We start from the raw sequence: 19,853 nt of genomic DNA, 5'->3' as shown, positions 1-19,853 counted from the left end.
GACAGTGATGGAGCAGCTGACAGACCCCTCACGTGCTGCTTTTCTCAACCGCTGTGTTCCTCCTGCAGAGGAGGATCCGCACTGCTGGAGACGCCAGAGTCATGGTTGCAGAGGCAGTTTCTATCTTTTTTCCAGGAAGTTAAAACTTCCAAAACACATTTGGATTTCATGCTTGCTCTCCAAGAATAAATAACACTTTTGTGTAAATAAAGTATTTTTGATAATTAGAAATAATAGTTTGGATGGGGGAAAAGGGGAAGCTTGAAAACTCAAATGGCTTTTTATTTTGAATAAACATATAAGGCACCTAGAAATATAGCCGTATCACAAGAAATTGCTAAACTTGAACATCTGGATAGACAATCAAAGCACCAGTCTTTCAGAAGCTATGCACATGCTCAACAAGCTGGATGAAGACACCCAGCATGGATACCAGTGGTTCCAGTTTTACTCCTGGTTTCTCCTAAGCTCTACTTTGGATAATGAAGGTAGCATATTCAGCCTCCAAAGACACAAAGAAAAGCAGAAAGAATTCCTTAGCTACAGATGACTGCTACACATTTCATTCTTTTTTCTTTGCTTCAGCATTAGGTCACCAGGTAATTTTTAGTAATATTTTATATTCATAAAAGCTGAGATTTACAGCCTGTAGAACTTTCTGAAAGCATCATATCTACAGAATTTATTAACAAAAGACAGTATTTTCTTAAATGTGATTTTTTGCCCTCAATGATGTTCTAATATTATTTTGTTAATTTTTAAAATATATTTTCAATTTATGAGAGTAACATTTCCTGTGGCTAGCAGATTACCAGGATGGTTAATTATCACCAACTCTTCTTCATGCTTGAGGATTCCTGTGCCAGTAAAAACTTCACTCAAGAATCCCACAAAGCCTCAGTGTCTCAGAAGTGGAGACTTTCTACTCACGCTGATAAACTCAAGAAAAGAAATACTATACTACCTGCTAGCCAAACAGTACTTCCTTCCAAAACTCTTGACCTTTTTAAAACTGTCACTTTTCTTTTAATGGTAACATGATTAAGGGTGTAACTGGAGAACTGTATTTGCTGATGCCTCTAGGGTGGTGTTCTCTTAACATCTGAAAAATCAAATACAACCTACGTATATAGCTTTAAGAAAATATAAACCAGAAAGTCATAAAGGTAAACAGGTGCAAGAAAAACAAGATTAAAAACTCATTCTCCTTTTCTAAATCTTTTTAAAGAGATTCTGAAATATTTCCAGAAGTTCTGCCATCTCCTCTATTTATCTTCTGTAGAAGGGTGCAACTGCTAAATCTTGTGCATGATTGATATTCCCAGTTAGGCAGATACATCACTTTTGCTAAGGACCTTCAAAGGAAAATAAGAAGAAATTCTGTGAAGTATTTGGTATTTTCTAGTTAACAAAATTGTAAAGGAAAATACATCAATGGCTGTGCAAGTGGAAGTTGGTAAGAATCCAGGATTGGAGCATAAATTGAGGAAACACCTGTAATGTGGTTATTTGAATTTTCATTGCTCTTGTAGTTATCTCTTCTACACGGCACTAACCTTGTGAGAATCCTCTTGCTACACTCAAACAAATATGATGCCTTTGGATTTTCCATGAAAAGGCATCATCAATAGCTTGTGAGGGGAAAAAAAAATATTCTCAAGAGAGACCTCAAATCCCAGTTATTTGCAATACTTTTAACCACTCTTTGTAGATTCCTGCATTTGAATAGAACATAATGTCAGTTTAAGTAAAGGCATGCAAGGCTGCTAGAAATGTGCTTTTTAACTCTAGGAACTGACAGGTAAAGAAGTTACATCAATAAATCATTACAGTCTGCTCACCCCCCCTTTAAAGTTCCCAACAATTGTACCCAAAAACCTGTTATGCTGAATCTCAGCATCATCTGGGTCCAACAGGCATTGCTATTACATTCTTCTAGCTAGAACTTAACCTTTGTGATTCTGAAAGACTGATTATATTCTATGTCCCTTATGAAAATCTGAGAAGCAACAGTGTATGTAGACACTCCTTCACCCCTTTTTTAAACAGAGTAAACTACCAAAAAGAATTATATAAAAATTTAATATGTATTAAAATCTGAACTGCTTTTAAACAAAAAGTCACCAAAGTAATTTTTAACATAGTAACTGACACATATTTGGGGTATTCCATAAACTCATCACCAGTTAGAGCCTCAGACCTCCAAGTCCAGCATTACCGAAACCGGCTGCTAAGCTTTTGCAGGGTTACATCCTGCCCACAATCAGAATACAGGAGTGACACAAACTATAGTCTAAATTGAAATCAAAATGAGATCTTTCAAGGCTTATGCCTACATTAATACTTCTAACTCCAGAAATCAGTGACTGAGCTTGTAATTATTCCCTTGTAAACCCACTTCTGTCCCATACCTTGAAAATTTTGCATAAAATTCTTAAAATGTATTTGGCAGAAAAAATATAAGACTCCATATTTGAAGTTACCAAACAGCTCTTGACTTGCAGGATTACTAGCAACTGATTTTGGCTTTTTAAAAACAACAGTAATGATAAACCCATCTTTTCAGTATCTGACAAAGTGTACAGAAAACCAAAGTCAAACAAAATCACTTGTATCTGGTCATCTTTTCTCCATTGTTGTGAAGCTCTACATCAAGATTAATGAACAGGCTTATTTCTAATAAGCTTAAGAACAAAAATACAAAATCAAGCTTAGTACTAATTCTCTGAGAGCTGCATCATATGTCCTACCATTCTAAGGGCTTCCTGGACTGTAATTTCTCCAGCAGGAACTCCCATACTACTTAGTTGGTAAAAGAGGTATGAGACGTTGCTTTTAGAACTAAGATATGGAAAGGGACACCCACTGTCAGTATATAAAATGCTGATATTTTGAACTTATCCCCCGAAGACTTACTTAGCTGGTACAGGGAAACATCTTCTCCAGAAAATCTTAAATTTCTAATGAAACTGTCATGATTTATATCATGCAGTATTAAAGGCGTTTTGGGAAAAGTTCAATTCCTAAAAAGGCTAGAGATCATCTTTGGATAGTTCAGCACTTTATTTAAACAGGTATGAAAGCATGCCTTATCTCTCCTCCAAAAGCTTATTCAGTAGGCAAAAAGCTTGTTGAGTGTCACGGTTCATCCCTTTTTGGGATTAATCTTTTGCTGTGTATCTTCTGGTACAGTGGTGTGATCCAAACCATCGTTAAGTAAAACTGTCTTTTAGATACTTTTACCATACCTTCAGATATTCTATTGTTCAAAACACTAAAATTGATACCCTAAGTTCTGAGATGTTTCAAATTCAAGATACTTCTATGAGACTGTCTTTTTAAAATTTAAACCAAAGATCAGTCAGAATGGGGATGTGCTCTATAATTAGTAAAAAAAACCCCTAGATTCTCTGTGCCGTGTAATAATTTTACTGAACAAATAGCTCTCAATGTACTTCTCATAATTTTTATATACAAAAACCATAGAAGAATAAAGCTTTAAGTAATGGTTTTACAGAATACGTTGCAATTAATCATGGCATAGTATGTTCCCAGATATTCAATATCAAGCTCACAAGTCAGAAGCATCAATCATGGGGCATATAAAATTGTAACATGCCCTTCTCATCTTTGCAATTACAAATTATTTGTAAGATGCCCCACTCTTCAGCAGCACTTAGCTTTCACCCAATCAAATTAATCTACAAACAAGTACTGAAATCCCGGAGGTCTGATTTAGGGACAACATTCAGCATCGCCTCAGACATTTATTACATGATAAATTAATTTACTAAATTGAAAGTTTCTCTTAAGTAATCTTTGGGTAACTTAAACACATTTAGTTAAGGACAACACACAAATATAACTTATAAGGTATCTTCTCCAAACAATGAGTTTGTGCTAACATGCAGAATAACACCACTAGCAGAATTTAATTAGTGTAGCTTTTAAAGCATTTGCAAACCATAGCTAGCACATTTTTTCTTGACTATTTGAATCAGGGGCTATGGCAGTTAAAATGCAGTGTTAGCATTTTCAAGGCTACTTTAAAATAAAATGTAATCATACTAATCATCATTTACTATTTTGTACTTAATTATTTCATTGTAGTCACATTTCATCAAACCAAAAAAATAAACAAAGTTCAGAATACTAAGTATCAGTGATTGTGCTTCATGAATTATTTCTAATGTGCCTCTAAAAAAAAACCAAACCCCTCCCAACTTAACAACCAAATTTAAAAATCTGGGATATATCTATCAAAAAGCCCAAACCATTGAGTTACCAAAACATTAGCAAGATCAAGGTTTCAGGAAGATGCAACAGTGTGATTACATTTTGAATTTTGACATTTTAAAACTTTTACTTCCATTGATGTAATTAATTGTTACACCCCTCTCTTATTTCGTTAGATCACAGCAGAAAACAAATCATGAAGTGTGAGTGAGTGACCCATGCTTATTCTAAATGGCAGACAACACAAATGACAGAAACCTGGACCAAGACTACAGCAGTTTACAATATGTAAAACAAGGTTAACAGATATGCCTTCTTTAGGCTAATACATAAGAAGGGTTTAGGAACTTCAAATCAATAGCTCATTTCAGACTATGCAGTGTTTTCTCCTCCCTTCCAGAGGTCTGTGAAATAAAGTGGTAAACATGTTCTCTTCAATATTCAGTTCAGTAAGAGTTTAGTTGCAAAAAGATACTTCCATAAATATAAAAACACATGATAAAGCAAAATATTTTTAATTAGTAAGCCAATCATAAATAAATTCACCTAAAATTAACAGAAGCAGCAGCTGTGTTCCTTCTACATGGCTACCTTTTTTAGCATGTTTTAATAGTCAACTTCATTGTCTAGCCTGGGACAAAACAATTCATCATTGAGCACTCAATAATTCTGCACACTGAGCTAAGTCTTTTTTTTTAGTTACATTTTTTACATTTTCTTTACAAATGTAATACTTATGTACATTATATAGTTTATTTCTACAATTGATGTACTTTACTGAAACTCTACAACTTTCACAGGGAATTCGCTGAAGTCTTTAGTAAATATGAATCATTCCTTTTAAAAAGAAATTCATATAAACAACCAACATATATCACTGCCCTTTGACATCTCTGTTAAGAATTTGGATCTGGAAGGGCTAATAAATGTAAGAAAAAAGACTTTACCTAATTGTACATTTCGTTAAGAAATATCATCCCACATAGCTACATAAATTCATCAGCTTGCAATAAACAGAGCACCATATTGCTGCACAACTGGAAACATGTATAAACCAATTTAAAGTTTACTAGTGAAACAGCTTCATCACTCCTAGAACTTTTAGACTGAAGTAAATCTGCAAAATTGTTTTGGAAATGTATACTTCTTCAGCTGTAAAGCTTCCAAAACAGTGCTGGTCACTGTATATTGTGAAGAACAAACATCTGCTTTCATAACTTCCCACATGCTTCTCTTGGCCTATGCTTCTATCTGAAGTCAGGATTTTTCTTCCATTTATTCCTTGTTCACTTACAAATCTGCTGCTGAATATTAAGTAAGAATTCATAATATGAGAAAGCTGCTTCTGTCCGATCCTCAATTAAATGCTGAAAAAAATCTGTTTTGGCAGGGTTCTCATCTCTGAAAGAAGACAGAAAGGTATTTTAGTCCAAACATTAAGCAAAAAATCTACTGTAAATTCAAGCAGAAGTTCTAATGAATTGCTGCTTGTCCTTTGGAGTGTAGATTCAGTCCAAAGATACTACAATTGCCAATAATCCAAAGTTTAGAAAAAACAAGTTTGTAATATGTTATCAAACAACAGCATCTTTTTAAGAAGTATAAAATGGTAGAAAAGTGGGTGACATAGCATTTAAAGTATCTTGTAGAAACACAAGAAAGTAAACATAAAAGGGTTTTGTTTTAGAAGTTAACAAATATGCTGGTGGCAATGAATTCTGAAAGGCTTAAATTAAATCCTAATAAAGATTACAATAATGGAAAATAATTTGTCTCTCTATTACATGTAATCTCAATCCCCTCCTCAGTTTTTCTTATTTGGCAACAGCACAGAGAAAGTAAACCTGTCAAAGTCCTTAGTATTTAAAATTACTTCCCCAATAAAAATTTCCTGGGGCACAGTCCTCTGTCCTGGTACAGTACAGTGTGCAGTAAACCTCTGCTATTTACTATGGTCTCTGATATTTACTATGGTCTCTCAGCACTCCTTGCAATTCAAGCAGCAGCCGCAATGCCAACAGTTGAAAAGCTTCAGCCATATGTTTAAACATTATTTATCTGAGTAAGAACATCATCATACTCTCTATCTCCCAACCAGTTCAGTAAACTGAGTACTCTAGAGAAAACAAATGAAATGTAAACTCAAATATAAACATTTTATAGAATTTAAGCTTCTTAAGTCATAGCTTGAAAAGGTTTTAGAACTTGCCTCATCCTGTCATAAATCAACTGCTGTCCTACGGAGCTTAGTAACAACTATATACAATTATCAAACGATCTAAGGATTATTAACCTTATTTGATTTTTTTTTATATGTATGTACTGAAATTATAAAAGCTATACCAGAAATTAACCCGGTTAGCCCCACTGATCATAAGGATATCCACTGCTTCATTATGTTCTTAACAATATAAAAATACGTAACTAATTCCTACCAATAAAACTATTAGTAACTGAATTTGCACTAGATACAAAGACGACCTTTGTTTCAGCGGTTTTAGATAACAGCACTATAGCAACTGGAAAGAGGATGTTATTCAGTTTCTTCCAGGCCAGATATTCCCACTTATCATCAGTGTCTATTAGAAACCGTAAATATAAGTTGCCAATAATTATTCAGTACCTAACAGAAATACTTACTTTATTACTTGAAGAACTGGACTTAAAGGTCTACTGTCTCTAAGCCAAGATATAAAAGATCGCGTCCTTTCTGAAGAAAGTGCATCTACCTCAGGAAGCTGCGTCTGGTTGAAGGTAATTGAAAGAAGTCATCATCTTTTATTATCAAAACTATTTTAAAAAAATAGATCTTGATAGTCATGACCCAAGCCACAATTTCTGTTAAGAAATTACCAACCATGGGTTACACATACACATTTTTTTTTTTCACCTTAAAGTACAAAAATTCAGTAATATCTGTTCTGTAGGAAGAAGTATATCTTTAACTTAAACTCCCTTCTAAGTGCAAAAGATTTTACAAAGGAAGGTCTTCTAAAAAAGTCATCTTTTCAAAATGCTGCTTTAGCAGTTTCCTTGCCTTTATTTTCCTCTGTCAATCAAGATTCTACATGTTGCATTTTGCATCACTGAAAAGATGAGCAAAACATGAAGAAGTGAAATCTGAATTGTAAGCAAATTTCAATGCAGAGATTATACCGGACTGTTTGGTTGGGGAATGAGCTGAAAAAAATACAATTAAAAAAAACTTAGTCATTCACTAAGCTAAATATATCAACTCTTAGGACAATATAACCTTCTGAGACAATTAATATGACATAAAAGAATTGATTAAAAATTTAAAAGTAGTTCCATTGCTACCTTTGTAAATGAATGGAAGACAACTTACAAGCAAACATAACTTTTGTTCATGTTAGTTTTCTCTCTCATTTGCTTTATAATAGATGCTATATAACCAGTGAAAAAAGTTATCATCCTTCCTTTATCCATGTTCTTCCTGAAAACTCTGTCAACTAATACTTACCACCAGCTGATCAGAGGGGACAGTTTTAAATTGCTAATACAAGCAAAATACAAAACTCTGAACAAGCAGTCCAATTTTATAGTAGTCTTAAAGCTCGCCACTCTTAACCTGTTCTTATAATTAACACTCGTCACTTTTCCTCTTCATACTATGCAAGCTTTGTAAGCAGAAAATATCTTTATGGAATCCTAGAATGCTTTGGTTGGAAGGGACCTTAAAGACCATCTAGTTCCAATCCCACTGCCATGGGCAGGGACACCTTCCACTAGACCAGGTTGCTCAAAGCCCCGTCCAACCTGGCCTTGAACACCTCCAGGGAGGGGGCAGCCACAGCTTCTCTGAGTAACCTGTTCCAGTGCCTCACCACCCTCACAGTAGAGAATTTCTTCCTTATGTCTAATCTAAATCTACCCTCTTTCAGTTTAAAACCATTACCCCTCATCCTATCACTACACTCCCTGATAGAGAGTCCCTCCCCATCTTTCCTGCAGGCCCCCTTGAAGTACTGGAAGGATGATATAAGGTCTTCTCGGAACCTTCTCTTCTCCAGGTTGAACAACTCCAACTCTCTCAGCCTGTCCTCACAGGGGAGGTGCTCTAGCCCCCCAGTCACCTCCATGGCCTTCCTCTGTACTTGCTCCAACAGGTCTCCATGTCCCTCCTATGTGTTTCTACAATGACTAACAAATTTGTGGTACTATCTGAATATAACCATTTGATTCTGAACTTCTCTAGAGTGTCTTAAAAGGGTCCAGCCTTACCCACCACTTGTGACATTCTGGAATCACTACCTACAGAAGAGAAGTCTTCTCTTTAATGCTCCTCTGTTTCATGCACAAGGCTATAGTTACACGTTATAATATAAACCCCCCTCCACCAAAACACACATCCAAGGATCTTTGATGTTCTAGCTAAAAGTGTTTCTTTTTAACATTGACCCAAGACTTGGAAGCTAAGCAAAACTCAACTCTTACCCTTTACTTAGAGGCCTATCACATCATACCATAGACTTGGTATCTCACGCCCAGTTCAGAGAACACACTGCTTCTGAAAATTATGATATCAATAAAGTCATTCTAATCTTAACAATTAACACATCTGAATAGATAATTTTTGTATTAATTCTATGAAATTCCATTCTATTCTTGTGAGCCCATTTATCTCCATAAAAATAATGAAAGCAGTAATGCCACAGAACAATTTTTTGGCATTCCATGTATGCCGAAATTTACATTCTTTCTTTGAAAGCATTTGACAACTTCTGTCTCCTATGAAGCTGGCAAGAAGTTAGAAGGTACCCAATAAAAAAACCTAATTCATAGTTACATAATTAAGAACTGAAAATGCAGAAGAAATAGATTAAATATAGATTCCAAATATAAGCACTATACAGCACAGCTCATTAAAAACGCCTACCATTTTCTGTGGTACTGACGCATAGTTTGGGTAACCAAGGACATCTTTTATGAAGTTGTTATCACAGTTTTTTCCAATCCAAATGTAAAAAATCTGTAAGATGTCAAAATCAGTTTTAGTAAAGGCCTTGCATACATTTTAGAGAAAGAGACAAGTGATGATGTAACTGGAATACCACCAGAATAATACCTTTCATGCAAATGAATCACTTGAGAGCTCCAATTGCAATTCGTATATACAACTCTACATTCATTATTTGCACATTTACTTTGTACATTGGTAGCATTTGCAATGATTAAATGTAAAAAAAAAATATAGGTAGAATGCAAACACTGAACGAGTGAGGATGCAGGACACATCTATGTTGGAACAGTTAATGAGTAACTTCCCACGTCACCTCCTAAAATGAAAAACCTAAAATTTTATAAAGTCACACCACTGTGTCAGTTACTGCACAGTTGACTTCCAATCTAAACAAGTCACAGTAAAGCATCAATTACGAAACCACATTATAGTAATTATTTCAGATATCTGGAGACAGAAGCTAATTTGACATTCACACTCAGCCCCTGAACTCACACAAGGTTTAAAGCACTTTCTAGACTGCCATTAGAGTAGCATAATGTTTTATCACATTGTTCGAGTAGCACGTTTTATCCAATTAAGTGTGTTTTAGTGTAATTTCTATGAATACCTTAAACTGTATATACAAATTTTGTTCACTCCTCACAATTCCCTCAGTCTTGCAACTCTTAAGTCACACAAGCCACAAAACATAAAACCACTTATATTTGTGCATAATTCAGAAGATTCCTGCATCAATAAGAAGTGCTTTGTTAGAGAGATTATAGTACATACAATTTAATAACCATTAAGAGAAATTTTGGAAAATGGAAATTCATTATGTCCAGAAAAAAACCCAAACTTGATGTGAACTCTTGATATATTCTGATCAGTCTAGCATGAACGGAATTAACCTCTGAAGCCTTAATATGCAGCCTCAAAGATACTCCTCTGATCAAAATATGAAAGTCTTTCACTGGATTACTGCCAGATTACCTGGAATGATGATTCACTACACTGTTATTGTTCAGAGTTGACTGCTTTTAATAATGCAACATGCATTTTTTTTTTTTTAAAAAAAGGACTGTGTGAAACTGATGACTTACTGAACCACAATCCATAAGAAAAGCTCCTTCTCTTGTCAACTTCTCTGCAGACAACTTCTGAAGAGGTGGCTGAGGAACAACTCTGTCATTTACATGTATTGTACTCTGTAAGAAAAAACAATAGTCAATAACACTACAGTGTAAGCAAATCCTATTTTTTATCTTAAGCAGGTAAAAAACAGGACAAAACACTGTTAATCTCTAGCGACGTTAAGCCTAAAATGATTATGTATATCAAATAATTCTAGAATGTTACTTAACCTAAAGAATACTTTATTACCTAAAAAAGAATAATGCAAGTTCATTTGTGTATGTAACATTTCTCAGGCTATAGATGCCAAACTTTCAGAAGAATTCTAGTGTTTACACTTAAATTTTCTACAACCTCCATGGATTTGGGGCCACTCCTGTTTAACATCTTTATTGATGATCCAGACAAGGGGATCGAGTGCACCCTCAGTAAGTTTGCAGATGACACCAAGTTGGGTGGGAGTGTTGATCTGCTCGAGGGTAGGGAGGCTCTGCAGAGAGACCTGGACAGGCTGGAGCGATGGGCTAAGGCCAACTGCATGAGTTTCAATAAGGCCAAATGCCGGGTGCTGCACTTCGGCCACAACAACCCCCAGCAGCGCTACAGGCTTGGGGAGGAGTGGCTGGAGAGCTGCCAGTCAGAGAGGGACCTGGGGGCGTTGATTGACAGCCGGCTGGACATGAGCCAGCAGTGTGCCCAGGTGGCCAAGAAGGCCAATGGCGTCCTGGCCTGTATCAGAAATAGCGTGGCCAGCAGGGACAGGGAAGTGATCTTACCCCTGTACTCGGCACTGGTGAGGCCGCACCTCGATTCCTGTGTTCAGTTTTGGGCCCCTCACTACAAAAAGGACATTGAATTACTTGAGCGTGTCCAGAGAAGGGCAACGAAGCTGGTGAAGGGTCTGGAGCACATGTCTTACGAGGAGCGGCTGAGGGAACTGGGTTTGTTTAGTCTGGAGAAGAGGAGGCTGAGGGGAGACCTCATCGCCCTCTACAACTACCTGAAAGGAGGTTGCAGGGAGCTGGGGATGAGTCTCTTTAACCAAGTAATAAGCGATAGGACAAGAGGGTATGGCCTCAAGTTGTGCCAGGGAAGGTTTAGACTGGATATTAGGAAGTATTTCTTTACAGAAGGGGTTGTTAGGTGTTGGAATGGGCTGCCCAGGGCAGTGGTGGAGTCCCCATCCCTGGAGGTGTTTAAGAGTAGGGTCGACATAGCGCTGAGGGATCTGGTGTAGTTGGAAACTGTCAGTGCTAGGTTAATGGTTGGACTAGATGATCTTCAAGGTCCTTTCCAACCTAGATGATTCTGTGATTCTGTGATTTTTTCATTGCATTCAACTTCACTAGGAATGTTGCAAGAGCAGAAAAACATCAAATTTTACTTCCTATAAGGGTTTACTATTTTATTGCATTAAAGTAACAAAGTTCCTTCATTTAACATCCTGCCTGAAGCGATACATGGGTTTGTCCACAGAGCACTATGACTGCTCTGATTAAACAATCTGGCTGTTAGCAATGACATTATTAAAAAATAACTCCACCTTCCTCCCCAGCAATAAAACCAAAACCAATAAAAAACCCCAAATCCCCAGTATTTTCAGATTAAAGCTGCTTTCCCCTCCAATACAAAAATAGGCTGAATATCTATTAAGAATCTGTGAAGCATTCTGCAAATAATGTAGAGAAAAAATAATCTAGAGACTAAGCATATCTCCACATGGTAAAAGATTATAAAAAAATTACTATTTAAAAAAATTTTGCATTATAATGCAATATATTAGAAGCTTGTTCGGATTTATACATAAAAATGAAAATAAAGCTACTGAATTCCACTTGGGAGAGTTCCAGGCTTTACTCAATGCTCTCAAGAATCAAGTGCTAAAAGAAAACCAGCGAAAACATTAAAAAAAATATCCTGTAATATACATATCATAAAGCAACAAGAAATTTAAGAACAGCCTGTCACAAATACTTTAAACTGAAGTAGTACTAAATAGCACTGTTATATAATTTAAAATGGGGTTTGTCAGTTAATTTCAGTAGGTCAAATAAGCCCTATTTTCAGTATTATTCTCCTAGAAAAAAACTGATCTGAAATCCTTTGTCTAATAAAACTGGATCTCCCAAAGTCACTGCTGGTCCTTTACAGCACTCGCACACTGAATATAGTGTTTCACCATAAGTTCGACAAAAAAAATTAACAAGGTTAGTTGAAGAAGCTGGTTTCTCAAATACTGGGGGTGGTGGGCAATACAAAAGACTAACTAATCAACTCCACTGAAGAACACTGAGTTTAGACTCACATATGTGAGTTTATGAAATTCCTTAAAGGAAACTTTGAAACTATAAATAGCTCACAGGTTGTGCTGAACAATATCAACTGCCAGAGAAACTATTCAAGTTATCATATAATCTTGTATGACACTTAATCTGTAAAAGGCAAACTAATAAAACCTGGTTTTGTATGTGAAACACTTCCTCAGTCTGATCGTGACCATCTAGAAATACAATTCTGTTTCATCCACATCAGTCTGAGAAACCACTGGAAGTTTGTTAGTGCAGGCAACTTGATCTGGTTTCAGTACAGAAAACCTAGAATCTTCCACTGAATCTACTTCATTCATTTCCCCCAGACAGTTCTAAACCACAAAACTACACTGGAGATGTTTCCAATACATACAATTTTCTCTGCTTTATTTGTATAATAGAAAAACATGGAATTGTTGTAGTCAATGAAACAAGGTGAAATAAAACCACAGTTCTGCTCATAACACATTGCTGTACTTGCAACTCAAAACCTGAAAATAAATGGTTTTCTTGTGTTTTTTTTTTTTTAAATTATGCTCAGTTTAATTACAACAACTTTAATTAAATTATTACAGCACAATGTCAAGTTTAACAGACCATTAAAACTAGAAAATGTTACAAAACAGGCTTCATACATTACCTCATCAATCAACTTGTCTATTCTGTACAAGTTGGGATGTATCATTTTCATCAAATGAACAAGAGGCTGGCTCTTCATCTGGCACATCGCATACACACGATCATCCAAGCGTGTACTCGTGCCTGTTCTAAATGCTTTCTGTAAGAGAACAGTGCTGTTACTCAAATTCTGTATTTTATGTCTCATTTAAACAGTGTATTTCAGATTTTTTTTAAAGTGTTAAGCAAAGCTGGCAAAGCTTTTGTGAAGAAATGTAACTTATTGAGATACATTAGAATCTTAATCAAATACACCTTGAACACAATACCTTTTAAAACTTAATCCATTCTCCCTCCTTATTGATGGAGGAGAATAAAAAAAATGTCCCCCCACTTTGTGTAAAATTTGCAGGCGACTGTGCCAGCATTTCTCATTTTTTTTCTTGACAAATGTCACTGGCCTGTGAAACTCACCGATGCAAGATATCCTGGGAAGACAGGAGCCTAGCAGAGTTCAAAAAAAAGATACTTCTGTGGGTAAGATTAACTCTGATTTTATATTAGTAAGAATTAAGTATTAGGGAAAAGCTTTAGAAGGAAAATACACTTTCATGTTTTATAGCAGAAACGAGGCTCTCATAGGATTTATTTTGTAACTCTCCTACTGGATTTTTCAGATCTCCTTTAGAAGCAGTCTACCATATTCTGAATCAGTGGAGAAGATTCCTATAATCAAAGTTCATATTCACTTCTACAACAAAGCTAAGTACGTCAGCCCTCTTCTCCTTGGCTGCCATATGCATTTTGGTTTTGGTTTCTCTAAATCCCAGGCTGCTTTATTACTGTTAACAAAGACAATTAGAAGCACCCCCTAAACAACTTTCTCAGCCACTCTTACTTCTGTCTTTTACACAGATCCTCTTGATAATAAATTAACTGCATTACTTATGCAAGCGCCAAAGAAGTCCTAATCAGTATATTAGAGACTGAAGTAATCACTAAGCCAAAGAAAATAAGTTATTATGATCGTATTTCTTACCAAACTTACCTAAAGGTTTATTCGTAATAAGAAAACAAAGAACTGTCAGACATGAAAATCTTTAAACTATGAGATTTAATGATAACAAAAAATTATTTTTAGGGATGATATTTGGTAATACAAAGATATTAAAAACAATATAAAGACAAAATATAAAAAATTCACAATCCAGTAAACCATCAACTGTTCAGGCACTAATAATTTAAAATAAGCTAACATAGTCATCTTTTATGTGAAAGTCCTGTAAGCTTGAAGAGGATAACCCAATTTTCATAATTTCAGAAAAGTGCAGACATTGCTTGACCTAGAGCTGAAGAATTCCTCAAATGGAACAGTGAATTAAATATCAAATGTTAAACATCATACATACCTGTTTGAGAAGGGCCAAAATATACAGTGGAAACAGCTTGAGGGAATTGGGTGCTATCAGCATGGACTGCTGCAGATTTGAGGCAGTTGACATGTATGCTGCCAAAGAGTCTACCACGGCATTAACTAAGGCATCTCTTGCATCCGAAAGACTAGATGAAACTGAGCGATCCACAGCTGTTGGATTAGAAGGATACAAGAAGTTACCAGAGTTGGTCTCATTCATTCCCTTGAATTTTGAAAATATTAGTTGTCCTTTTGGGTAATATTTTAAGATGTTAAAAAACCCCACACCTGTGGTCCTAACTTTTTTTAGGATTAAAAAAGACAATTGCCCATACAGAAACTCACTTTCACAATGCTTAAAAAATACAGTGTGGCTGATCTTCGCTCCCTAGTTCTTACTCTTGGAGAATTTAAAATATTGTTTAAAGCTGTGGTATATACTTGAGACTAAATATAAATCTTGCTTTAAACCTTATATAAATAACTTGGCTGATGAAACTCTCTGCTGTCCTACCTCCAAGATAAGATTTGTAGCAATTATTTTTGATTTTTTTTTCCACAAGAAATTTCTTCCATTATTTCAGTGGTATAATTATGATTAGTGTAAACAAAGCTTCATCTTTCTCTGCTGAGAAAGGGTTGACAAATCCTTTGGTAAGAGGAAGCCACCTGCTGGACTGAATGCACATTTAAGACGAGATACAGAAGTACTATTTATTTCTTCCAATTTATTTGTCTATTAATATAGAACATAGCAAATACTAAAAAGCTGCATAGAGCCACACACATTCAATGGCAGAGATCAGCCTACAAAACAGCTACTTATGATCCACAAATAGAATGCTCAACCCAGCAATGACAGTATAGAAGAATAGAAAACTAACGTATATCTCGGATACACTGTTGTCAGAAGATCCCTTCTAGTCTCCAGCAACTCACTAAATGAATCACTCTGCTTCTTAAGTAATCCTAGAACACTAAAGTTTGAGATAACAACCATGGAAATGATGATATAAAAACAAGAGTTTTGGTCCAAGTGTGTTATGATTCTTTGTCCTTTAATAAACTCTAGAGTTTATGTATGAATGTAAGAAGGCTCCTTTCAAAAGATTTAAGTCAACCAAGTATTCAGACTAAGGAATATTTAAAATAATAGTTTTGGTATAACTTTTTGTCATCTTACGTATTCTCAGGCTTCAGTGTGCTCCACTCCAACCTTCTTCTACAATATCCAGGCTTCATTCACTACTTCATCATTTAAACAGCTGGTAAAATTAAGAACATACAAAAAGATATTTGAATCTTCCTTCTGTACTCACCCATGTTTGCTAAGAGGCATACAACTGCTTGTACATCTGCTCCTGCATATACATCTGCCAGTGAACTTACTACAGGCAAGCAAAGTGTGTGCACTCGAATTCGACGTTCACCTAATAAAAAAAGTAGAAATCATTATGCAACATCTCCTGGTAGAGGTATACAATTCAGTCATTACAGCATATCTCCTCTCATCTAAGATGCACCCATCTTGTAGAAACACACCACTTGGGAAGTTGCTGTAACACCACTCCTATTGCTGTCTCTTAACCTGTTCAAATTCTGCAATGCTCTAAAGCCTTCAACTTACAAATCAGCACAAGTTTGTAACACGAACTAGCTTATAACATCCACAGTAAGTGTCTTGATCCTACAAATGAAGTACATTGGTTTCTCCCCAAATTTTGTGGCATATTCCACAATAGAACATAGCTGCTATTCTTTATGCCCACCCGATGTACTAGCAGCTTGCTCCAATCCATTACGGGTCTGTGATTTTTGGATAAAGCGTGTGCCAAACATGCTATTGCTTATAACAACGGTATGCCTTTTAAAGAAAGGAATCTTGCTGAATCAGCTCTACGTAAGATGGAGATAAATTACAGTTTCCCATCAAAATAGAATTTATAAAGATTTACATTATGTGATTAACTGCCAAGTAGGCTCACTAGCTTACAAGATTCTTTTAGGGTATAAAGAAAAACAGAAAGCTGTGAAACTAACTATACAATATTATGTTAGAACAAGAAACAAAAAGCCCAGTGGCCAATTCATTTGAATTTATTTACCTTTGCTGGAAGTATACAAAAGAGCTGTTTGAAAACAAACCAAAGATGTGTCAGTCAGACTTTCCTCGATGGACATTTGTACTGCAAATCCAGCATCAGGATTGACATTGGCAAGGGACAATAAATCAGTAGAGCGTACAAAAAAGTTCCCATGAAAGGTGTGTATTGAAAGACCTAGAAGCAGATTAAATAATTCAGAGTGAGCTTAAAACAGCATGAAAAACTCCTATCAATAATTAAAACCCACAGCCCTCAAGCTATGTTTAAGAAAACAGTAAAAATACTTATTCTATCAAGCAGAATCAATTATGTGAATCATTAGACATTTCAGCATGATCCTTTAGAGTTCATGTTCAGTTCTGAACACCACCAACTGAATGATGCCCTTACACTACACATCAACTTAGTTGAAGTGAGATGGTGCCATCTTAAGCAAAAAACAACACAGAAAAACAAATGGCAAAAGCTAACATAATTTACACAAAGAAGACAACTATCTTACTCTTCAGTGAAAGAGAAATAACCTGAAATTTAATGGTGCTAAAGACTAAGCACATTCAAAATGATAGTTAACCTGCGTACACCAACTTTTCCACACGAATCCGGATTTAAAACATACCTTTTGTACATCTTATGCGCATAACTGCTTCAAATCCAATCTTTCTTGTAAGGTATCTTTTAAGGTCTTTTTGCAACTTTTCAGCCTGAGCAGGATTATGGCTACGATGGAAAGATGGATAGTAATAGATGCATCCAGCAGAATACTTGGACATGCAAGCTGTGAAGGAGGAAAAGATATGGTTAAGATATGGTAAAACTGTAACATGAAGTCAGGACACAAAAATTGTGTTCAGCCTTCTGCAAGTCACATCTATGTTCATCTTTTTCTTGATATGACCCACACCTGTAAGATGAGAACTGGCCCATACTCAGATCACTGAAGACAGTGATGAATCATCCCAATACACAATTACTTAATTATACACTTACTTCAATAAGCATGCTACCTTTGGCAGCTAAGACAGAAGCACATGCAGAAATATTTAACGGTGAAGAGGCAAAATTAAGTGTGTGCACAGAGACAAATCTTGGTTTAATACTGAAAGACAAGCACTCTGTTTCTACCCCTATGATTAAACTGTATTAATTCCTTGTCATCTGGCTGTTTCCTGTTCTTGAGCAGGAGAGTACCTTCTCATTTAGAACTATGACATCTCAGAATAAATTGTCTGATACCACCAATCCATTACTTCTGTTCTTTATTGCTATCAACTTTAAAGTCAATTAATTTGCAGCATTAGCTGAATTTACAAAAGTGCAAAAAGATTTACACAATTTAAGAATTCCTGAAGCAGTCTGTGCTTTCAAAGACAACACAACAGTGTGGAAAGAGTGAATGGATACATTAGGTACTCCTTACCAAGAGAAGCTAGATCAGAATATTGTGAACTTAGGAGAAATAAATCCACAGCAGTCTGCTGGCCTGAGCAGTCCAGTGCCAATTTCTTATAAAAGTCTGTTGCTGGACCAAGATGCTGGACCACCTTTGGTGAATAAATTATACAGGAAATGATTAAGACAACAATCATGCTCTCTCAAGACTTCATGGAACAAAAACCATACTATTCAGTGGCAAAGTATCATAAGGAAGTTTCCTTTAAGCAGTAATTTATAGGCATTTCCACCTGCAGAAATTGTTTTCCTTATGCTCCATATTTTTTCAGTTTGTATTTACAAGCAGTTATGACCCTACTTTCACAGAAGTTTACGTTCTCATACAAATAAACACTCACGTAACTATATAACGCTTACTGGATGCAGTAAGCTACAAGGCCATAAAAAATAGTAAGAAATCATGTTTTTGGTCTACAAGTTAATATATCCATGCTTTGGTTCAAAACCCTGGTTGATATTAACTGCTATTAAACAAGTCAGAGAGATATTTGCAGCTTCTTTTGTTTGCCATGAAAAGCTATGGATCAAAGGCCCAAATGACAGCTCATACACTGTGAAACAATACCACACATACATGCGTAAACTAGAGATCTTAAACACACAAAGATATTGAATAATTATAATTTAGTGAATTGCCATAAATGAAAAACAAAAATTGATCTGCAGAACTATGCAAGTCAGAAAGACATGGCCAGTCCCTAGTCTCATGAGATGACTATCAAAGGAAGTTTTTGTACCTTTGTACTTGACCTTTGATTGGGATCTTCTCTGGAATGCAAAAGCCCCGCTCCCAAAGATGGTAACTGAGTTTGAAACACAGATATTCGACCACCCGTTGGAGACATCAGTTTAAATGCAGCCTGAAGAGCAGGACCCAACGCACTGTGTGTTTCTCTTGTATTGGTGAACATATTGGGTAACGCATTCAATAGATCTTTTATCAGCTGCAGAACAGATTGAAAGGTGTTTATGAGATTTTGGAAGCTTGAGATTTTCTGCTATTTCTGAAAAGCTGAATTGCCATAACCAAAGCGGAACAATCAGCACCAAATATTTCAGCTTAGTTTCAACACACTAAGGAAAACAAAGTCATAATTTTAAAAACTGATGCAAACAAACATCATGTAATACTTCCATAATTAAAAAGTAGCATTGGAATTGCATATTATGAAAATAGGCTTGAATTCAAAGTTTAAAAGGAATCCCTATTTTGAATATTCAGCTCTTTAAATTTAATGATATATTTTGAGCAATCATACCTCTTTGCTTTCATGGAGATTTACAAGTAAACTATCTGGTGTAGGTAGGAAAATATCTGTAGGGAGAATGGAAAAAAGCATTTTATTAAAGAAAAACGTTAAAATAGAACAAAACATTTCACTGCCCACTGCTACACATACCATGAAATACAGTCTACTTTTCTGATACATATATTAGCGAGAATAATACAGTCTATACAAAGCTTGTTTTATTCAAAGCAAAATTAACATCTAAATTTCACTTTTTAAACACCACCTACTCTGCAGTTAGTGTAAGATTATTTTTAAAAATGATATTCCCTATGCATTCAATAAAATTGACCTAATATCAAAATATTTGAAAGATTCTAATCTTTCTTC

General features: G+C 35.6%; 1 protein-coding gene across 2 annotated transcripts in view; it reads right to left on the bottom strand.

Annotated features, from left to right (window-relative positions):
- Nucleotides 1-4,735: 4,735 nt before the first annotated feature.
- Nucleotides 4,736-19,853, bottom strand: part of SEC24B (SEC24 homolog B, COPII coat complex component) — a 47,895-nt gene continuing 32,777 nt past the window's right edge. For both annotated transcript variants that reach the window (XM_074866907.1, XM_074866908.1), the window contains 12 exons: nucleotides 19,494-19,549; nucleotides 18,972-19,178; nucleotides 18,200-18,323; nucleotides 17,399-17,557; nucleotides 16,780-16,953; nucleotides 15,994-16,104; nucleotides 14,670-14,845; nucleotides 13,283-13,420; nucleotides 10,303-10,407; nucleotides 9,134-9,226; nucleotides 6,877-6,980; nucleotides 4,736-5,637 (listed from right to left, as the gene is read on the bottom strand). In XM_074866907.1, coding sequence (XP_074723008.1) covers nucleotides 5,523-5,637; nucleotides 6,877-6,980; nucleotides 9,134-9,226; nucleotides 10,303-10,407; nucleotides 13,283-13,420; nucleotides 14,670-14,845; nucleotides 15,994-16,104; nucleotides 16,780-16,953; nucleotides 17,399-17,557; nucleotides 18,200-18,323; nucleotides 18,972-19,178; nucleotides 19,494-19,549 — 1,562 coding nt within the window. In that variant the 3' untranslated portion in view covers nucleotides 4,736-5,522. The remainder of the gene's footprint in view (nucleotides 5,638-6,876; nucleotides 6,981-9,133; nucleotides 9,227-10,302; nucleotides 10,408-13,282; nucleotides 13,421-14,669; nucleotides 14,846-15,993; nucleotides 16,105-16,779; nucleotides 16,954-17,398; nucleotides 17,558-18,199; nucleotides 18,324-18,971; nucleotides 19,179-19,493; nucleotides 19,550-19,853) is intronic.

The sequence above is a fragment of the Strix uralensis genome, chromosome 4, assembly GCF_047716275.1.
Source record: "Strix uralensis isolate ZFMK-TIS-50842 chromosome 4, bStrUra1, whole genome shotgun sequence".
In the NCBI taxonomy this organism is placed as follows: Eukaryota; Metazoa; Chordata; class Aves; order Strigiformes; family Strigidae; genus Strix; species Strix uralensis.
This window is presented reverse-complemented; position numbering and strand designations above follow the sequence as displayed.